This window comes from Anopheles gambiae, chromosome 2 (genome assembly GCF_943734735.2).
Source record: "Anopheles gambiae chromosome 2, idAnoGambNW_F1_1, whole genome shotgun sequence".
NCBI lineage: Eukaryota > Metazoa > Arthropoda > Insecta > Diptera > Culicidae > Anopheles > Anopheles gambiae.
The window spans coordinates 82,681,306-82,698,734 of NC_064601.1; the positions used below are offsets into that span (position 1 = coordinate 82,681,306).

The following is a 17,429-nucleotide window of genomic DNA, read 5'->3' on the forward strand; positions in this document are numbered from 1 at the left end:
GAAATTGAGATTTTCCCAACAAAAATAAACACTTAACCTGTTCATATTAATACATTTTTCATGATTTATGACTTTTTACAACGATATACCTTAGCAATTTCATTTTTCTTGCACCGTGGATTTCGATAAATGAGTAAATTTTATTGCATTTATGTTAGCTTGGTAGCCTACAACCACCAAAGGAACGCTAATCTATGAAATCTCCCATTTGACCATTACCGGTTCCACAGTACGCGCTAGAGGTTGTAGCCCGTCACCCCCCATCCAATTGTGGAACACGTGCACACACAACACAAAATAACATTATCATCCCACCGGCTATTATCGGCGGTCGGCAGCGCTCGTAGTACAGTGCTGCTGCTGTGTTGTGCGTATTCGTGCCATTACCAGTCAAGTGGCTGTGCTGGTATTGGTTAACAACAACGATTGGCCATGGGTACGGTGTGTCGCGCGCGCACTGCTAACCGTTTGGCGCTGCGTTCGGGGTCCGCTTTGGTGTCGTCATTCGGCGCTGTTCAGTAGCAGGCGAACCGCGAACCCGAGTGGCACAGAAACGAAGCGACCGCGCGAGCGTACGGCCCCAGGTGTCTACTTACCACACTGTCCACTGTACCGCGCGCAACGGCAACTGCTCTGCCCTGGTTGCCAGTAGAAAACTCCTTCGCAGTGTTTTGCCCTTGTTTCGTCGTCACCCCTGTCGCCCCTGTCCCCTGTCGGTGGCCACCAGCGGGTTGTAGAAAGTGCACGTTTTCACAATTGGATTAACGCAACCCCGCACGCCGTCGCTCAGTGTGTGACCGTCATTTTGGGAGGGCGCTCTTCATTTCACCACCAGCATGCGGGAAATTGTGCATCTGCAGGCCGGCCAGTGCGGTAATCAGATCGGGTCCAAGGTACGTTTGAACAAGTAGAACACACAAAAAAAAATCGAATAGATCGTCGCTTCCACGTCCCCAAAAGTGTTGCGGCCGATGCGGATGGCCGTGCGTCAGCCAGTTTATCAGACACACAGCGCCCGGTTATGTAAGGGGCCGTGATATCTTATCAATGAATCATGTTTTGGTCACCGTTCGGTCGCTGGGAACCTGCACTGTGGACGAAAATGGGCGACGTGGCAGTAAAAGAAATGAAACGCCCTGTGTCATCACACGTACACATCGAATGTCCCAAAAAAAAAAAACGGTTTAGCCAGTCGAGTGTTAGGGAAACTGAATTTCCGTTCTAGACTGGCAACGGTATTTATAGAACGCCCGTCTGGCGGTGTCGGCCGGCTTAGCGAAACCAGCAGCAAGAGTAACAAGTGAGAAGCGTAAAGGTGTGATGTCGCCAACTGAAACCCGAAGTGCCCGGAGCGACCGTTGCTACTACTACGTTCGCGTATTGTGTTTTCTTATTCTTGGCTTTTCTTTCTAACTTCTACGATTACGGGGTGCGCCGTTACGGGGTGCGTCTCTATTGGTGTCGAGGTTGAACTATTTGAACGAGTAACGCGCGTCACTGCCGTGTGCACGTGTGTGTGCATGTTTCGATTGGTCAGCAAAAGCGATTGGTCGCTCACAATTGTATCTTATGCACGCTGATCAGCTGATGATGCCACGGTTGGTGGTGAAATTGAAAACCTTCATCTACAGCGTATTTGTCGCCGTTTGCACAAAACATCATCGAAAGTGAGAATGACTCACGAGCGTATGAATGGACCGAAGGGTTAGCAGCAATAAACAAGCTGCCTTGTGAGGCTCGCACATACAAGGCCGTTTTAACTCTATCAGGAAGCTGATGGCGCCTTCGTTCTGCTTCCGATAAGCACTGCCAGCGTACGTGCTATTTATGATTTGTTGTTTCGGTTGCTTTGAAATGTCGACTCATGTTTGCACAAATCTATTTACCTACCCATCCGCTGTCTTCTATTTCGCAGTTCTGGGAGATCATCTCCGACGAGCACGGTATCGATCCGACCGGCCATTACCATGGCGACTCCGATCTGCAGCTCGAGCGCATCGACGTGTACTATACCGAGGTGAATGGCAACAAGTACGTGCCACGTGCGGTGCTGGTCGACCTGGAACCGGGCACGATGGATTCCGTCCGCCAGTCGCCGTACGGTGCACTCTTCCGGCCGGACAACTTCGTTTACGCTCAGTCGGGTGCCGGTAAGAATTACGTCTCCATTGTGGTATCGGGTTACATTGTCCCACTGACGTTTGACTGATTCTCTTCCCATCTCCCCCCTCCGCCCGGGTAGGTAACAACTGGGCCAAGGGCCACTACACCGAGGGTGCCGAGCTGGTCGACAACGTGCTGGACGTGATTCGCAAGGAGACGGAATCGTGCGACTGCCTGCAGGGCTTCCAGCTTGCCCATTCGCTCGGCGGCGGCACCGGTTCCGGTATGGGCACGCTGCTGATTTCGAAAATTCGTGAAGAATATCCGGATCGCATCATGAACACCTTCTCCGTCGTTCCATCGCCCAAGGTAAGGGAGAAGCGCTGGGGTGCATGCGGAGCGGGATAACGACGCCAGGAAACTCGATCGCATCCCGATCGATCGTTTTTCGCGTGAACGTGAACGCTTCACTGGTCCGATGCAATGCGTCAGTGCCGGCGACCGGTAACCTTAGCGATGGTGCAATTTACATCCCCAAGGAAACCAGCAATCTATTGGAGAGAGTGAAATATTTAGAGCGGTGCCATCCATAAGCTACGTAACGCATAGATTTACGTAACGCTTCGTAACGCAAATTCAAATGTTCAACTGTACGTATAAAAGATACGGAATGAAGGGAGAATTATGGAAATTTCTATTTAACCATTGATCGACTATTGGCACATTCATATATTATGAAATTATTCATACCGTCACCTCCAAAAGAACTGCGCCAAACTGTCTCCACCCACTTTGTCATCTTTCACACCAAGGTTTGTGAACTGCAAAAAATAGCTTGAAATAGCTATGCATACATAGGCGTAAATGTATGAGGATTGTAGTCGTCTGTTTTTCGTCGATGCTACAGATAACAAAAAAGTATGAAGAGCCCTTGTGTTGAAAAAAAAATCAAAATGTTGTCCTTATCGTGGTCGTTTGCCGACGTATGTTCGATGTTTGGAAATGAGACTTTCATGCTTATCAGCAGAACTAGGAGACGATAGGTATTGACTTCTTCTAGAACAAAAAAAGATAGCCGTCATCGCTATTCTAAACTCTGTTTATTCAAAAAGGCACTCGCAGCAATTCATGCAACGTTGCGTAGCATTGTTTGCAACTCCTTTTCTTTCTGATCTTACGAGCGTTACGTAAATTATGGATGCTCCCTACATTTTTTAAAATTCGTATTTTTGTTTCGTTCCGCCCCTATTTTTTCTCTCTCTTTTATTTCCTCTCTATCTCTCTTCCCACCCTACGAAAACGGATTCCGCCTTCCGTAGGTATCCGATACCGTCGTAGAGCCGTACAATGCGACGCTCTCGATTCACCAGTTGGTCGAGAACACGGACGACACGTTCTGTATCGACAACGAAGCGTTGTACGATATCTGTTTCCGCACGCTAAAGCTATCCTCCCCCACGTACGGGGACCTCAATCACTTGGTATCCGTAAGTACAGCATCACATTTTTCACCACGTTTCTTCCCTTTTCCGCCCTTCTCTCTCTTTCAACCCACCCCCTCTGGGCCAACCACATGCATGTGTGTGAGTGTAGGTGTCCGATGTAGTATTGGAGCCATACAACGCTACCTTATCGATGCACCAGCTCATCGAAGCGTCCGATCAGACCAACTGTATAGATAACGAAGCGCTGTATGACATCTGCTTTAGAACGCTTAAGATCTTCAATCCTACCTATCCCGATCTAAACCATTTAATTTCTGTAAGTAACACACCAAAATCCTCCACTGCCCGACCTGCCTGCGATTAGGTAAGAGTGGTTGTTCCTTCGCTGGCCAGAATCTTCCGGCTGATATCATGTTATTAATCTATTCTGTAACTCACATTCCCCCAAAAGTCTCTCTGTTCCTGCCAATTAAGTTTTGCGTAATTGTAACACTAACTTCTGCTCTTTTTCCTATCGGAACTCCGCACTGGTAGGTGACAATGTCCGGTGTAACAACATGTCTACGGTTCCCCGGTCAGCTAAATGCCGATCTGCGGAAGCTTGCAGTAAACATGGTTCCTTTCCCGCGTCTGCACTTCTTCATGCCCGGGTTTGCGCCACTCACGGCTAAGGGTTCCCAGCAGTACCGTGCCCTAACCGTACCGGAGCTCACTCAGCAGATGTTCGATGCGAAAAACATGATGACTGCCTGCGATCCCCGCCACGGACGATACCTCACATGTGCGGCCATCTTCCGAGGTATGATGAGACTTCTATTCCTTTCTTTAGAGTGTATGGCCACTTCTTTCGTATACCACTTACAGGCTCGATGTCGATGAAGGAGGTCGATCAGCAGATGCTAAACATCCAGAGCAAGTACAGCAGCTACTTCGTCGAGTGGATTCCGAACAACGTGAAGGTGGCGGTTTGCGACATTGCACCGCGCGGGCTGAAAATGTCGGCCACCTTCATCGGCAATACGACCGCCATCCAGGAGATCTTCAAGCGCATCTCGGAACAGTTCACCGCCATGTTCAGACGGAAAGCGTTCTTGCATTGGTACACTGGCGAGGGTATGGATGAGATGGAGTTTACCGAGGCCGAATCGAACATGAACGATCTCATCTCGGAGTACCAGCAGTATCAGGATGCGGAGGTTGAGGATTACGACGAGATGGAGGAGATCCCGGAAGAGGAGCAGCAACAGCAGCAAGAATAGCTTAGGTCAACCCAGTCAGGTCAGGATTGTTTTAGCCTAGCTTGTTGATGTGTGTTCCTGTGGCGGTAGTGAGTCCACTGCCAGCCGGGCGTGATCGATTGGTAGCTGCAATCGATCGACGTTCCCAATGAATATAAAAGTAATACAAAGGAAGAACCAACTTTGAAACCACTTTGACTTATAACAGAGTTAACAAAACCCTTCCCCAGTAAGATTTATTGAATGTCAAATTCCAATAAACTAGATAAGATTATATCTTTTCAAAACTATTTGTTGTCCTTGCATTTGGAAGAAGATGCTCAAACCGATTCAAAGAAAACAAACAACGAAACTAATCTGTATGTTGAAAGAATCACGTGAATCGTTTAAAAGATTATGGGCATCTTTAAGGGGGTTCCGTCGTTCGCGGGGGTTAAGCATCTTTCCATGTGGATAAGATAAAATAAATCCTATTAAAATTATAGAAGACAGAGGAAGGGTCACAAACAGAAGCTATTTTGTTGGGTGGTATTGTTGCACAGGTTTGTATTCAACACGGTTTCATATCAGGTGACTTGCACTGAATTTTCTTATCGCTTACCTCATGCACGTCAACCTTACTGATATGGCCGTTTATTTTTATCTTAGTTTTGAGAACCTTATCGATATATCGAACCTTGTGTTACAAAAAAGATACATTACACTTTTGTTCATAATTTCATTAGATTTATCCGAATTACATTACAATATACATACCGATACGTCACAAAGGCTGAACAAGCGTCACCCTACATTTAGGGCCTGAATGTTTTATGAAAGTTTTAGCATTTGAGTGATTTTAAAACAGCCAGAAACTAACCCCGTAACGAAGGTAATATGTACATGTAATTTAACGCATTTTTAGTGTTTTTGTTCTCCAAACCCAGAGGCGCAATTTTACCGTATGCACGATTCCTCCTAATCACAACAAATCGACCTGTTTGATCACTAATACAATGTTTTACTGCACATAGGCTTATTGAAATATCAAAATTAAAAGAAGTTGCCAGGTTTTGGTTTTTGGGTGCAACGAGTTACATCTCTTATCTATAGAAAAGACCATCTCATATCTTAATAATTCCAAGGTCTAGCAGTTGATCCGAGATTTCTAATTCATGCAATATTTGTTTAATAAAACTAAAAAAACGCGCTAGATTGAAATATGTATCAATACTGAATCCACACAAATGATACACTATGTCTTCTAGAGTAACGTTTACCAAGAATTAACACATAATAGGAGCAGCGGCAGTAACGAGCATCAGACTGTTCCACTGTCGATTCTTTATAGTGCTACACAATTATGTAATGTCCATGATTTACCAAGCAGAATATCAAAAGACGTACATACATTTTTTTGTTGTGCGTAATAATTCAATGCGATGTTTCAAAATGTATCTCTCAAAATGTAATGTAATTCTATCGTCGTTCTATCCGACGACTGACGTTCTATCTGCAGACAATATAGATAGCCTATTCTGAAATAAATTCCAATCAAATCTTCATAAATGAACTCTTAACTGATTTAATATTCTACAACCCACATTTGTATATTACGAAGAAAAAGTATTCATGTGTTCATGTGTGAGCTAGTGGAAGATTAACAATAAAAGCGATTACATTTTTAATTATTTTTCCATTAAATTTCAATCTAAAAATGTTTTCCTTCTTAATAACTGCGTTGAAAAGATTGCATCTTCAAATAAACAACGACCCTCTCCATCAGGCCACGTGTACCGTTTGAATATTCAAATCCATTTGGTGCCATTTTTTCACCGGGCCGCATTAGCCGAAGCTGACGCTTTTCCCCGAACGTTGACAGCCCGATTGCGTACGGTTGCGTATGGTGGTGTACGTGACCGTACCGATACGACTCCTTAACCACACACAGTGAAACAAAAGAAGTCTCAAGTATAAAAATATCGTATACGTGTGGAGGGAGCGCAAACAAAATAGGGTAAGCTGAATTCAATACCCGAATTGGTCGGGTACGGGTCATTTTGCCTCCCAGAAGGCTCCGCAAAGTGTCCACAGAGCAGGAGGAACAAAATTCGAAAGGTGCATTGACTCCTCGGTCGGTAGGATCGGTTTAAAGTGTTTATGTTGATGTTTTAATTTCGCCCCTTTGGTGTGTGGCTGTGTGTTTATCAACAAAGAAAATTTTCTATTTTGGTACGTTTTCGTGTCTTCTTGGTTGCGCGGTTCCCCGTGGTCTTACCGCAAACGCTGTGTGTTGTGAAATAACGCCCGCTTTGTTGCATCGGCCGAGCGAACGAGCTTAGACGCTGCTGTTGCTGCTGGCTGCTGACGATGATGATGATGATGATGTGTTGGGCGCGTTGGGGCGGGGGAGATCAAGAAAGAAACACTCACACACGGGCTTCGGGCGGGGGGAGAGGCTTTAGATTGCAACAAAAGTGAATGTGTTGATAAATAATAGTGTGATGAAATCGATTCCAATGCTGATGCAAAGTGGTTCAATGCATTGCAGGCGCGAAAGGACATAAAGGGAAAGGGGCTCGTGTGTTCGGAGGGTTTTTCTCTTGAAGGTCGAATGAGAGTTGTGTGTGTGTTTTTTGTATCTCAGTAGAAATAACTTTTTTATTTATGTATGCCACTGTTGGGGTTGTTCCATTTTTCTTTTTGCGCCAACTACCCTTTTGCACTCACCCACACAACGAAAACTAACAGAAATCCATTCTCTCTTTTACTCTCACGGAACGGGTGCGGTGTATGTACTTGGCGCGGAACAGGCGGGTGACCTCAGCACCAGCTCTCCGATGGAATCTAGCTTCTTCGACCTTTTCGGTCCGTCCCCGCCGTCGGGCTCATCCAGCTCGGGCAGCGACTCCGACCTTCGCAATGGCAACAGCAACGACGACGACGGCGGAGGCGGCGGCAGCGGCAGTAACGAGCGGATCGATTCCATCGGCCAGCTGCTGCAGCGTGGCCACCACCATCACCGCGACGGCAGCAGCTACGAGCTGCTGCAGCAGAAAGGCTTCGACTTTAACCGTGGCTTTCTGCCGCCCGAGCCGCAGGTCGGCAACATCGAGTACAAACTGAAGCTAATCAACCCGTCGAAGCAGCGGTTCGAGCACCTGGTCACGCAGATGAAGTGGCGGTTGCGCGAGGGCAACGGCGAGGCGATCTACGAGATCGGCGTGTCCGATTCGGGCTTCCTGCAGGGGCTGAACGACGCCGACATGACCGTTTCGCTGCAGACGCTCAACCAGATGGCCCGCAAGCTGGACGCGTCGACCAGCATCCTGCGGCGGAAGAGCCTGGCCGACCAGCGGAGCGTGGTGGAGGTGCTGGTGCGCAAAATACCCGACGACCAGCACAACATCGAGGTGCGGGTGGCCGTGCTGGGCGGTGCCGACGCGGGCAAGTCCACCCTGCTCGGCGTGCTGACCCAGGGCGAGTTCGACAATGGGCGCGGGCTGGCGCGGCTCAACATGTTCCGCCACATGCACGAAATACAGACCGGCCGCACGTCCTGCATATCGCACGAAATGCTCGGCTTCGATGCGGAGGGCAGCGTGATCAACTACAAGTACAACGAGATGATGACCGCCGAGGAGATTAGCGACCGGTCGACCAAGCTCGTCACGTTCATGGATCTGGCGGGGCACCGGCGCTACCTGAAGACCACCGTGCAGGCCCTGTCCGGCTACTGTCCGCAGCACGCGCTGATCGTGATAGCGGCCGGCAACATTAGCAACATGACGCGCGAGCATCTGGCGATCATACACGCGCTCGACATCTCGTTCTCGATCATCGTGACGAAGATCGATCTCGCCCCGCCCGACCCGATCCTGTTCGAGCTGAAGAATCTGCTCACCTCGATCGGCTACCGGAAGGTACCGTACTTAATCAGCAACCAGGACGACGTGCTGAACGCGAACGCGCACCAGAGCGTGGAGCAGATCGTGCCGATCTTCTGCGTGTCGAACGTGACCGGCGCCGGGCTGGACCTGCTCATCCAGTACCTGTACGTGCTGTCGCCGGGCATCAGCAACGCGGAGAAGGAGCGGCTCGAGCAGCAGCCGATCGAGTTTCAGATCGATGAAATCTTCCGAGTGGCCGAGGTGGGCACGGTCGCCGGCGGGCTGCTCTGCAAGGGCGTCCTCACCGAGAACAGCCAGGTGAAGGTGGGCCCGCTGCAGGACGGCTCGTTCTTTTCCGTCACCGTGCAGACGATCCACCGGAACAAGGCGCCCTGCCGGGTGGTGCGGGCGGGACAGAGCGCTTCGCTGTCGTTCAACGCGATCGAGCCGATGCCCGTGCTGCGCAGCGGCATGGTCATACTGCCGGACTACGAAAGCGATGAGGTAGCCTGCGGGTGCTTCTTCTTTCAGGTAGGGGGGGGGAGTCTTTTTTGGGTTTTACACCTTTCAACAATTTCCTAAAAACACGCTATTCTGTTCCCCCCATGGACGACTTTTTAGGCACAAGTGTCCGTACTGTTCCATGCGACGCGCATCTTTAAAGGATTTCAGACTACCGTACACATCGGTAGCATCCGGCAGACGGCCATCATCGAGGGCATTATGGGGGCCGGCGACACCGGCATCGGTACAAATCAGTCCGCCTCGGTGCTGTTCCGGTTCGTGCGGCATCCGGAGTACGTGCGGCCGGGCATGCGGATACTGCTGCGCGAGGGCACCAGCAAAGGCATCGGCAAGGTGACGCAGGTATTCCCGCTGGCGCAAACGCAACACAACCAAACCACCACCACCACCACCGGCTAGGGCTGTTTGCAAGCAACGCCCGCGGCACAAGTAACGCGCAAGTGTTACGCGCTTGACATGAACTGTATAAAACCCTGACGTATGAATTTAATTGAAGTGTGACGATTGAATTGGAAATAAAATTTCTGTGATTTAAAAACAAACAGTGGGCGCGTTAAAATTGCCAAAAATTGTTTTTGCGCCGCTTCCAACCACCGTTATGTCATCCGCAAGGAATCTTTTCTCCCAGGAGTGTTTGTGTGTGTGTGTTTGAACGGGTTCTTGACTGACTCTATTTATAGCAACAATTTGTTTATATACAGCTACTGTTGCACTGTGCTAGTTTCCGCTCCGCTAACCATCACTTCACTGGTGGGGGAGGTAAATTTGAACAGCACAGCCAGCGACGACAGGGCACCGTTGCCGCTCTCCTTCTCTAGCAACCGTATCCAGGACAGCAGCGAATCCTTTGTCGAGCTTCCCGTACAGCAGATGGCGTAGATGATGCCATCCTCCTGCTCGTGCACCGAACGCCTGCGAGTGCTGACGGCCGATCCGGACCCCGGCCGTTTGCGGAAGCGCAAATCCAACCCAACGTACGGGTTGTGAAGGTTACTGACGTCTGTAAGGGCAGAGGGAGAAAGAGTAAGAAGCAGAAATTTTCATTTCAACGATTGCCTTACCGTCCGGATCATCCGTCTCCTCGATCGGTGGTAGCGGTTTCGGGGCGCTCTTTAGCACGTAATAGTTGATGGACCGGTTCCGCAGCCATATCACAAACGGGCCCTCTATGTAGACCGGTTCCTGCCTATCGTGCGCCGCGAGCAATTCCGACTGCTCCCCGCTCTGCCCACTCACGACCCACGTGTGGTCAATCGCACTTTCCACCTCCTGCGTATCGAACACCTGAATCTTGCTGCGCGGATCGATCGAACACATGCGCTCCACGGCTAACCGGGCCAGCTCGAGCGCATCGTCCGGCACCGGGTTGGGCAGCAGCCACGGGGAGAGATTTTTAAACTTTGGCATCCAGTACATCATGCGCCAGTACTTGCGCACCGGGTGGCCCTTCTTGCCGAACACGTTCACCAGCATCGCCTCCATCTCGTAGTCCGGCATCACCCCGTTATCCTCCATCTGCTCGAGCAGATCGATGATGCACTGCTGCTGCCGCGGGTAGTGCATAAACTCGGCCTGAAAGATGTTGGTCGGTATGAACTTGCCCTTCGGCATCACGTCGATCAGCGCCTTGTACACGGCAATGTCCTTGTTCACGCCGAACTCCTCCATGTGGCGCAGGGCGGCGTAAATGAACTCCACGTGGTTGCGGCGATGCACGCTGCGCTTCTCGAATATCTTCACCATCTCGATGTACGTCTGCTTGTCCTTTTTGGCGGCCGACTCAAACAGATTGGTCCGCACGATCAGGCTGCCCTGCTTGCCACCACCGTCCTCCGGCTTGCCGTCGGCCGTTTCCTCGTTCCGTTTGGTGGAACACTGTCGAAGCGTGGTGCTGAATCTTGCCATCGGCAGCTGCATTACACTCGCCGACCATCGTAGAGGTCGCGTTAACAGCATTGTGCAGCTTTTTCTAAACTTTACTGCACCCAACAGCGATACAAACTTTGCCGCAAAATCGTATTGCGTGAATTTGGCATAACATTATTGCGCCTGTCACAACAAAGTCAAGGTAAATACAGTGCGCAGTGCTGTGCTCTACCGCTTGACAATCAGCTGCTCGCGTTCCTGTGCTGGTGTTGGTGTTTGCAGCCGGCGGCAGGCTGTCTTGTTTATGTTTGTTTTTTGTTGTTGTTCAGGCCTCACTGAAGCGTCTTTTTCCTGCCGGATTGTTTCCGAAATACGCGATAATTATGTCGCCGATTTCGCTAAAGATTTTCAACTTCCCACCAATATTCTCCAGTGTCGACGTGCGTGAGTTTTTGCACCTGTTTGGGCTGGAAACGACACGCTTAATCAAGAGAAGAAACACGGACGGCGCTATCGTGTGTGTGGACAACGAATCGGAGGCCCGGCTGGTGATTTCGCGCCTCCATCAGCTGCTCATCAAAACACACCGGCTGAAGGTGGAGTATACGAATCAGGGCGAAGAGTCGAGTTTGGCTGAGCTGCAATCGTCACTACCAGCGGACAAGGTGACCAAGAGCAAATCTCTCGTCACCGTGGCGGAGAAATGCTTTACGCTGGGATATGAAGGCTTTCCACCGCCACATCTTGCCTACCGGTATCCCAAATGTTCACCCGAAGTACTGCAAAACATCGCACGAGAGCTAGCAGGCAATACGGCATTCTACTACCAGACGCTGCATTTGATGAACAAAATGAATCTGCAACCTCCGTTTGAGCGCCGACAGGACACGATCGCCACTACACCCGCCGCAGAAGAACAACAATCGCAAGCAACTGTGTCGGACGAGGAATCGGAGCTGGAATCGGATTCAGAGATGCACGAGCCTGGCAAACCAAACTCAGCTTACAGCCAAGCGATGCGTACAATGAAAGTGGTTAACTATGAAGCATCTTCTCGGGAGTCACAATCAGTCCAGCGACCTGCGTTGAAAAAGACAAAGCTGGAAATACACATTTCTGGATCTTCGCTAGCACCACCAGCGGTTGGGAGTATGAGCGACGATGTGCCTCCAGAGCAACAACCCACGGACATAGTACCTCAAGTAGAAGAAGCATCCCCTCTTCCTTCTATAGACGATATTTTACGCAATCGAATTCCGGAGGAGCAGCGAAGCACGCTGAACGTGTTCCAAAACTACAGTCGGGGGGATCCAACCACCAAGCTGTACATAAAAAATCTCTCGAAACAGGTGACGGAGCAGGAGCTGGAAGAGTTGTTTGGCATATTTTTCAACGCGAATCTTCTCAAGAGTATGGAGATAAAGCTAATGAAGACGGGGCGAATGAAGGGACAGGCGTTCGTTACCTTCGTTCCGGTGGAGGATGCAACCGAGGGTGAACCGTTAAATGAGAAGTTTAAAAACTGCATCGACAAAGCGTTGGGCACGGTCAATGGATACATACTGAAAGACAAACCAATGGTAGTTTCGTACGGGAAGAGCGTATGAGAGACATTTCGATATACAATCGCCCCAACAAATCAATCCTGTGATAGGAGGAGTTGACTCTAAATTGTGGTGTTGAGATCCAAATCCTGTCAAAGTCTCCTGCAGAAAGTTAGTTCACTCAAATGGACTTGATTAGTATCGATTGTATGGAGAATAGAATAGACTGGAGTTAGTGTAATCTGAGTTTAATTACGACTGGGAGTTGTGCCAAAGATGGAGCAGATTGTAGAGGTTGCCTATTTTTTAAATAAAAGATTTTTCCTTAAATAAATAAAATCGCCAAAACATAGTTTAATCTCAGAAACACACAACAAATTATCAGTATATCGTCATTTTTCTAGAATCTAATTTAATGAAAGCATTCAGCATCCCTTAATACATCCTCAAATTTATTTGGAAAATACGAAAATATCTCATCTCTCTCTCTCTCTCTCTCTTGGCCTGCTCACGATAGAGCACATCGTCCTGACATGGTCCGGTCAACAATCATTCTCAAGGATGCTCGGTCTCTGGCTGCAGCCTCGCATCCATGTAGACACCCGATCTCTGACAGGTCTCGCTTAACCTGATCCAGCTATCGAGTTCGCTGTGCTCCCCTGCGCCTTATGCCGAACTGGGGATCGCTGTCGAACACCTTCTTGGTGGAGCATGAGTCCGGCATCCTCATGACATGCCGCTGCCATCGTATCTTTGCCACAGGATGTTCGGTTCGCCGTACAGCTCAGCATACTCGTGGTTCATCCTTCTCCTCCACACTCCATGCTCGAACACACCGCCAAAGATGGTCCGGAGGATGCGTCGCTCAAACACGCCCAAAGCATATGCATCTTTCACTTGGATGGTCCAAAACTCTTGTCCATAGAGGACTACCGGGCGAATCAATGTGCGATATATCTCACTTTTCTCATCTTCTCGTTCTCAGCAGTCAGTGAAGCTCATAGTATGAACAATTCCCCTGGACAATGCGTCTCCGGATTTCGTTGCTGATGTCGTTGTCCGAAGTAGCGACCCGACCGTCCCTAGATAGCAGAACCCCTTTACTACCTCGAGATTTTTGCCATCAACTAATACACTGCTTCCCAGATGACGAAAACATAAAATTGTAGATAATTAAAATGATAAAATAGCGAAAATACGGAAACGGAATTCCGTTGAATTGTGTATAGACCGTGTGCATCGCTCGTTGCAATCCCCCCCTCAAAAGCACACCTTGACTGTAACATCCTTGTGGTTCGTCTGTTCTGCGAAACGTCACAAAGCGCGGCAGAATAGCGTAAACAGAGCGCGATTTCCTTCGTACGTTTTTCTACCCCTAGTATGAGCGTTTCAGGAAGAAGAACAATAAATTAAACCGTCTCAGCAGTTGTACATGGAGCAGTTTCCGCCCGCGGTGCAGTGCGTTTGAACCATTTGTGTGTCGTGCTTGGGCTCGGATTGTACACCACCGGACACGGCTTTTGGGCCCTGAGCATCATGGATCCACCGTCGAACAAGGGCAGACTGCCGTTAACTAACGTTTCCAACAATGTTAATCAGCGACAGTGTAAAAGCAACGTACCACCGCCGCACCACGATCCACTGTCGGAAGAGCAGCTCAAATACGCACCTCATGGCAGCGAGGAAGCATTCTTCATGTACCGGAAGAACCAGCGGAAGGCAACGTACGGTGAGGAAGGTACGTACCGGACGGGATCGTGCAGCGAAAGCCCCACTCACTCGACCTTCCATGTTTCTAGATCTTTTCAGCCTCCTCTCGGACGAGGTGCTGCTGCACATCCTGAAATGGCTGCCCAAAAAGACGCTCCTGAGCTGCGGCCAGGTGAACCGGCGCTTCAACCGGGTGTCGAAGGACGAAACGCTCTGGTACCGGTTGGATCTCAGCAATCGAACGCTCCAGTTCGACGGGCTGGTGGAAGTGCTGAGCCGCGGCGTCATCGTGCTACGGCTGGCCCAAACATCCATCGTTAATCCCACGCCGGACTCGAACTATCTGGAGTTTCCGGCCTGCATTAAGGTACAGTATTTGGATCTCAGCATGTGCACCGTCAGCGTGGCCGTGCTGGGCGCTCTGCTCGCGAACTGCCGGGCGCTAGTCAAGCTGAGCCTCGAGAACGTGCCGCTGGATGGGCGCATCTGTGCGGAAATAGCCGAAAACCGAAAGCTAGAGGCACTGAATCTCACCATGTGCTCGGGCATCGATGCGACGGGGATGCGACTGATGGCGAAAGCCTTGACGAGACTGCACAGCTTGAACGTGAGCTGGACTAGCCTAAGTGCCGAAGCCGTCCAGGAGTTGGTGCGGAACCTAACGCCGCAAATAGTGCACCTGAACTTGTCGGGCTGCCGATCCACCCTCACCGATGAGAGTAAGTAGGCTGGAAAAGGGAACAGAATCGGCAATAGGATTCTAATTGTATGTGTGTGTGCTGCGTCTTTCAGAAGTGGCTGTCCTGATCAAACGCTGTACAAAGCTGGTCGCGCTCGATCTGTCGGACTGTACGCCGTTGACGGAGGTTGTTATAAAAACACTCTGCAAGGCTCGAAAGATTGAATACTTGTCGTTGTCGCGGTGCTACAACATTCCCGTCACCGCATACTTGTAAGTAAGGCTACCATTTTACCTTTCTGCTCGCTTCAACTGAATTTTGTATCGTTTTTGTTTGCAGGAACTTGACCGAACTAAAAACGCTCCGATTTTTAGACCTGTTTGGGCTCGTATCCGACCAAGCGATTGCTACACTGAAGAACTCGCTGGTCGACATTGGCATTAACAAGTACTATCACAGCTCCGTTGCGCGGCCCACGGTCGGTACGAAACGAACCTCGATCTGGGGTCTACGGACGCGCGATTGAACTCTTGGTTAAGGAAGTGTAGTGTGACAAATAAAAGCGTGCGCCATGTGTTGATGAAATCTACGGAATCTTCGCCTGTAAAATGCGTATAACAGACTAATTTGTTACATCGGAATATTCACGGACGGTTGGCGCACTGTTTTTTTAGGTCAAGATACATACGTACGGTTTATTCTGTCACAAAAAATCCTATCTGTTTTCATGGGCAAAAGTATTCTGCATCGCTTAGTTCTACCACTCTACCCGATCGGCGTTTCGCGTAACCTAATTAGTGGCAGGGGGTTACCAAAAAAAAGTCCTTGCTAGGTTCTCCTGTCTATCTTCACAATGATATTTAAAAAGAAAAACTATTGCTCACATTTCAGTAAAAGACGTTTACTACCACCGAGAAGAATAGTTGAGGGAATCGTGATCAAAAGCTCAACCACAGAACGGAGGACCTACACGCGACATGCAATAGTGAAGGTGTGGCAGAGGGGGAGGGGGGGATGATCCGGTGAGGAAGGCAGTATTAAAACTAAATTCCACGACATTCTACTTCAGCAGCTGGAACGGTTCGGAACACGGCGGTGGCGGCCTCTATCGCGTCTCGGGCTTGATTTTCGGTGGGTTAAACGAGGTGTACTTGGCTTTTTTCGATTTTTTGCTCTTCACGGTCGTTGCCGCGGAGGAGGAGGAGGCGGCGGCGGCCGCGGCAGCTGCAGACGACGACGACGCCGACGAGGACGCCGAGGACGAGCCGGCCTGGAACGTGTGCCAGCTGTTGACCCGGTTCTGGCGCGACTCCTCAAAGTTCTTCTGCCACTCCTTCTGCAGGTCGCGCTGCTCCTCCTCCTCGATCTCGGCCTCCCGTTTGCGCTTGCGCTCCTCCATATCGCGCACCTCCAGCTGCTGCCGGCGCCGCTCAATGTCCGCGAACAGCTTCATCACCATCACGTAGATGGCGTGTTTGTATTTTGCCGGTTCGTCCTCCGGCACGCCGTCGTACTTGCCCTCCTTCTTCAGCTTTTTCTTCTTTTCGGCAATCTGGAAGCAACAAATGGGAGCGTTATTGGTCGGGGGCCTGTCTTGCCCTTTCCTCTCCGCCTTACCATCATGTCCGTGCGGTCCTTTGCCTCCTCGTACACCTCGAGACACTTTTTGCGGGTCGCCTCGTTCTCGAGCGTTTTGTACGCTTTGCTGATGATCTCGAACGCCTGCTGGGCGCGGTCCAGATTGTCCGGGTTCTTGTCCGGATGCACCAGTATCGACAGGCTGCGGTATTTTTTCTTGATCTGCTCCAGCGGTGTGTCGCAGTCGAGTTGTAGCACCTCGAACGGGTTGAGGTTGAAGTAGGTCGCACCCGGGCGCAGCAACCGGTCGATCTGCTGTTTGGACGTGAGCACCGAGTCGCGCTTCTCGATCTCCTTCACCTGTCGGGTTGGAAAAAGCACGGGCACACGGCACCTTAGTAGCGGCACTTGGGAGTGCAACCAACACACAACACTGGTCGGCGTCAGGACTTACCTCGGTGTAAAATTCGTTAAACGTTTGCTCCTCATGTCCGCCTCCCTGTGCCATCTTTCCGACGGATGCAGCTGCGATCGACACACAAGACGCCGGATTCGTTCCCTTTTCTTCGGATTAAAAGAAGGGCTTTTTGTTTATTTCGCGTTCGGTGTGTTTTGACTAGTCGCAGCTTGGTGTTGATTTTTTCTGCTCTGTTTTGCTTAGGCCGCGCTCTGACAAACATCACTTGACACATGGACCATGTGTCAAAACTCGCCCATCGCCTGACAGTGTTATATGCGACAAGTGTTTTTATTGCAAAAATCATGTTTGCGACGTTTTTGAGGAAGTTAAAATATGAATTATGAAAATTTTTAATTTTACAATAATTTAAAAATGATAAAATTTGGGCTTTTTCAAAAATAACCATTTTGT

General features: G+C 49.7%; 6 protein-coding genes across 7 annotated transcripts; 4 read left to right on the plus strand and 2 right to left on the minus strand.

Annotated features, from left to right (window-relative positions):
- The first annotated feature begins 250 nt into the window (after positions 1-250).
- LOC1270396 (tubulin beta chain) lies at positions 251-5,073 on the plus strand. Of its 2 annotated transcripts, none has more exons than XM_001688111.2 (6): positions 251-893; positions 1,916-2,150; positions 2,243-2,472; positions 3,423-3,590; positions 4,083-4,347; positions 4,413-5,073. In XM_001688111.2, the coding sequence occupies exons 1-6, from the start codon at positions 837-839 to the stop codon at positions 4,805-4,807; spliced, it is 1,350 nt and encodes a 449-aa protein (XP_001688163.1). In that variant the 5' UTR covers positions 251-836; the 3' UTR covers positions 4,808-5,073. The 2 variants fall into 2 exon arrangements, with proteins under 2 accessions (XP_001688163.1, XP_061502371.1); XM_061646387.1 differs by lacking the exon at positions 3,423-3,590 and adding an exon at positions 3,697-3,864.
- A 2,504-nt stretch (positions 5,074-7,577) lies between these two features.
- Positions 7,578-11,136, minus strand: LOC1270387 (evolutionarily conserved signaling intermediate in Toll pathway, mitochondrial). The gene is made up of 2 exons (XM_309087.5): positions 10,242-11,136; positions 7,578-10,180 (listed from the first exon to the last, which is right to left on the minus strand). Exons 1-2 carry the CDS (start codon positions 11,134-11,136, stop codon positions 9,882-9,884), a joined length of 1,194 nt encoding a protein of 397 aa, XP_309087.5. The 3' UTR covers positions 7,578-9,881.
- On the plus strand, positions 7,606-9,722 carry LOC1270389 (GTP-binding protein 2). The gene is made up of 2 exons (XM_061646386.1): positions 7,606-9,186; positions 9,277-9,722. The coding sequence occupies exons 1-2, from the start codon at positions 7,606-7,608 to the stop codon at positions 9,577-9,579; spliced, it is 1,884 nt and encodes a 627-aa protein (XP_061502370.1). The 3' UTR covers positions 9,580-9,722.
- A 240-nt stretch (positions 11,137-11,376) lies between the features above and the next one.
- Positions 11,377-12,929, plus strand: LOC3289936 (uncharacterized). Its single transcript, XM_560309.4, has one exon. The coding sequence runs from the start codon at positions 11,430-11,432 to the stop codon at positions 12,651-12,653; it is 1,224 nt and encodes a 407-aa protein (XP_560309.4). The 5' UTR covers positions 11,377-11,429; the 3' UTR covers positions 12,654-12,929.
- A 97-nt stretch (positions 12,930-13,026) lies between these two features.
- LOC1270388 (S-phase kinase-associated protein 2) lies at positions 13,027-15,565 on the plus strand. Its single transcript, XM_309088.4, has 4 exons — positions 13,027-14,328; positions 14,390-15,019; positions 15,093-15,252; positions 15,320-15,565. Exons 1-4 carry the CDS (start codon positions 14,127-14,129, stop codon positions 15,504-15,506), a joined length of 1,179 nt encoding a protein of 392 aa, XP_309088.4. The 5' UTR covers positions 13,027-14,126; the 3' UTR covers positions 15,507-15,565.
- Positions 15,566-15,645: 80 nt separating this feature from the next.
- LOC1270385 (dnaJ homolog subfamily C member 8) lies at positions 15,646-17,241 on the minus strand. Its single transcript, XM_309089.5, has 3 exons — positions 17,013-17,241; positions 16,598-16,918; positions 15,646-16,532 (listed from the first exon to the last, which is right to left on the minus strand). The coding sequence occupies exons 1-3, from the start codon at positions 17,064-17,066 to the stop codon at positions 16,086-16,088; spliced, it is 822 nt and encodes a 273-aa protein (XP_309089.4). The 5' UTR covers positions 17,067-17,241; the 3' UTR covers positions 15,646-16,085.
- Positions 17,242-17,429: the final 188 nt, after the last annotated feature.

What these genes read in the sequence shown, in the direction of transcription:
- LOC3289936 (XM_560309.4), top strand. Translation starts at nt 11,430, where the DNA reads ATGTCGCCGATTTCGCTAAAGATTTTCAACTTCCCACCAATATTCTCC.
- LOC1270385 (XM_309089.5), bottom strand. Translation starts at nt 17,066, where the DNA reads ATGGCACAGGGAGGCGGACATGAGGAGCAAACGTTTAACGAATTTTAC. An exon ending in TTAACGAATTTTACACCGAG is followed by an intron (nt 16,919 to 17,012) that starts GTAAGTCCTGAC and finishes CCAACCCGACAG; the next exon opens with GTGAAGGAGATCGAGAAGCG. An exon ending in AGGACCGCACGGACATGATG is followed by an intron (nt 16,533 to 16,597) that starts GTAAGGCGGAGA and finishes TGTTGCTTCCAG; the next exon opens with ATTGCCGAAAAGAAGAAAAA.
- LOC1270389 (XM_061646386.1), top strand. Translation starts at nt 7,606, where the DNA reads ATGGAATCTAGCTTCTTCGACCTTTTCGGTCCGTCCCCGCCGTCGGGC. An exon ending in GCGGGTGCTTCTTCTTTCAG is followed by an intron (nt 9,187 to 9,276) that starts GTAGGGGGGGGG and finishes ACGACTTTTTAG; the next exon opens with GCACAAGTGTCCGTACTGTT.
- LOC1270396 (XM_001688111.2), top strand. Translation starts at nt 837, where the DNA reads ATGCGGGAAATTGTGCATCTGCAGGCCGGCCAGTGCGGTAATCAGATC. An exon ending in TTACGCTCAGTCGGGTGCCG is followed by an intron (nt 2,151 to 2,242) that starts GTAAGAATTACG and finishes CCGCCCGGGTAG; the next exon opens with GTAACAACTGGGCCAAGGGC. An exon ending in ACCTCAATCACTTGGTATCC is followed by an intron (nt 3,591 to 4,082) that starts GTAAGTACAGCA and finishes CCGCACTGGTAG; the next exon opens with GTGACAATGTCCGGTGTAAC.
- LOC1270387 (XM_309087.5), bottom strand. Translation starts at nt 11,136, where the DNA reads ATGCTGTTAACGCGACCTCTACGATGGTCGGCGAGTGTAATGCAGCTG. An exon ending in GGAGACGGATGATCCGGACG is followed by an intron (nt 10,181 to 10,241) that starts GTAAGGCAATCG and finishes CTGCCCTTACAG; the next exon opens with ACGTCAGTAACCTTCACAAC.
- LOC1270388 (XM_309088.4), top strand. Translation starts at nt 14,127, where the DNA reads ATGGATCCACCGTCGAACAAGGGCAGACTGCCGTTAACTAACGTTTCC. An exon ending in GGCAACGTACGGTGAGGAAG is followed by an intron (nt 14,329 to 14,389) that starts GTACGTACCGGA and finishes CCATGTTTCTAG; the next exon opens with ATCTTTTCAGCCTCCTCTCG. An exon ending in ATCCACCCTCACCGATGAGA is followed by an intron (nt 15,020 to 15,092) that starts GTAAGTAGGCTG and finishes TGCGTCTTTCAG; the next exon opens with AAGTGGCTGTCCTGATCAAA.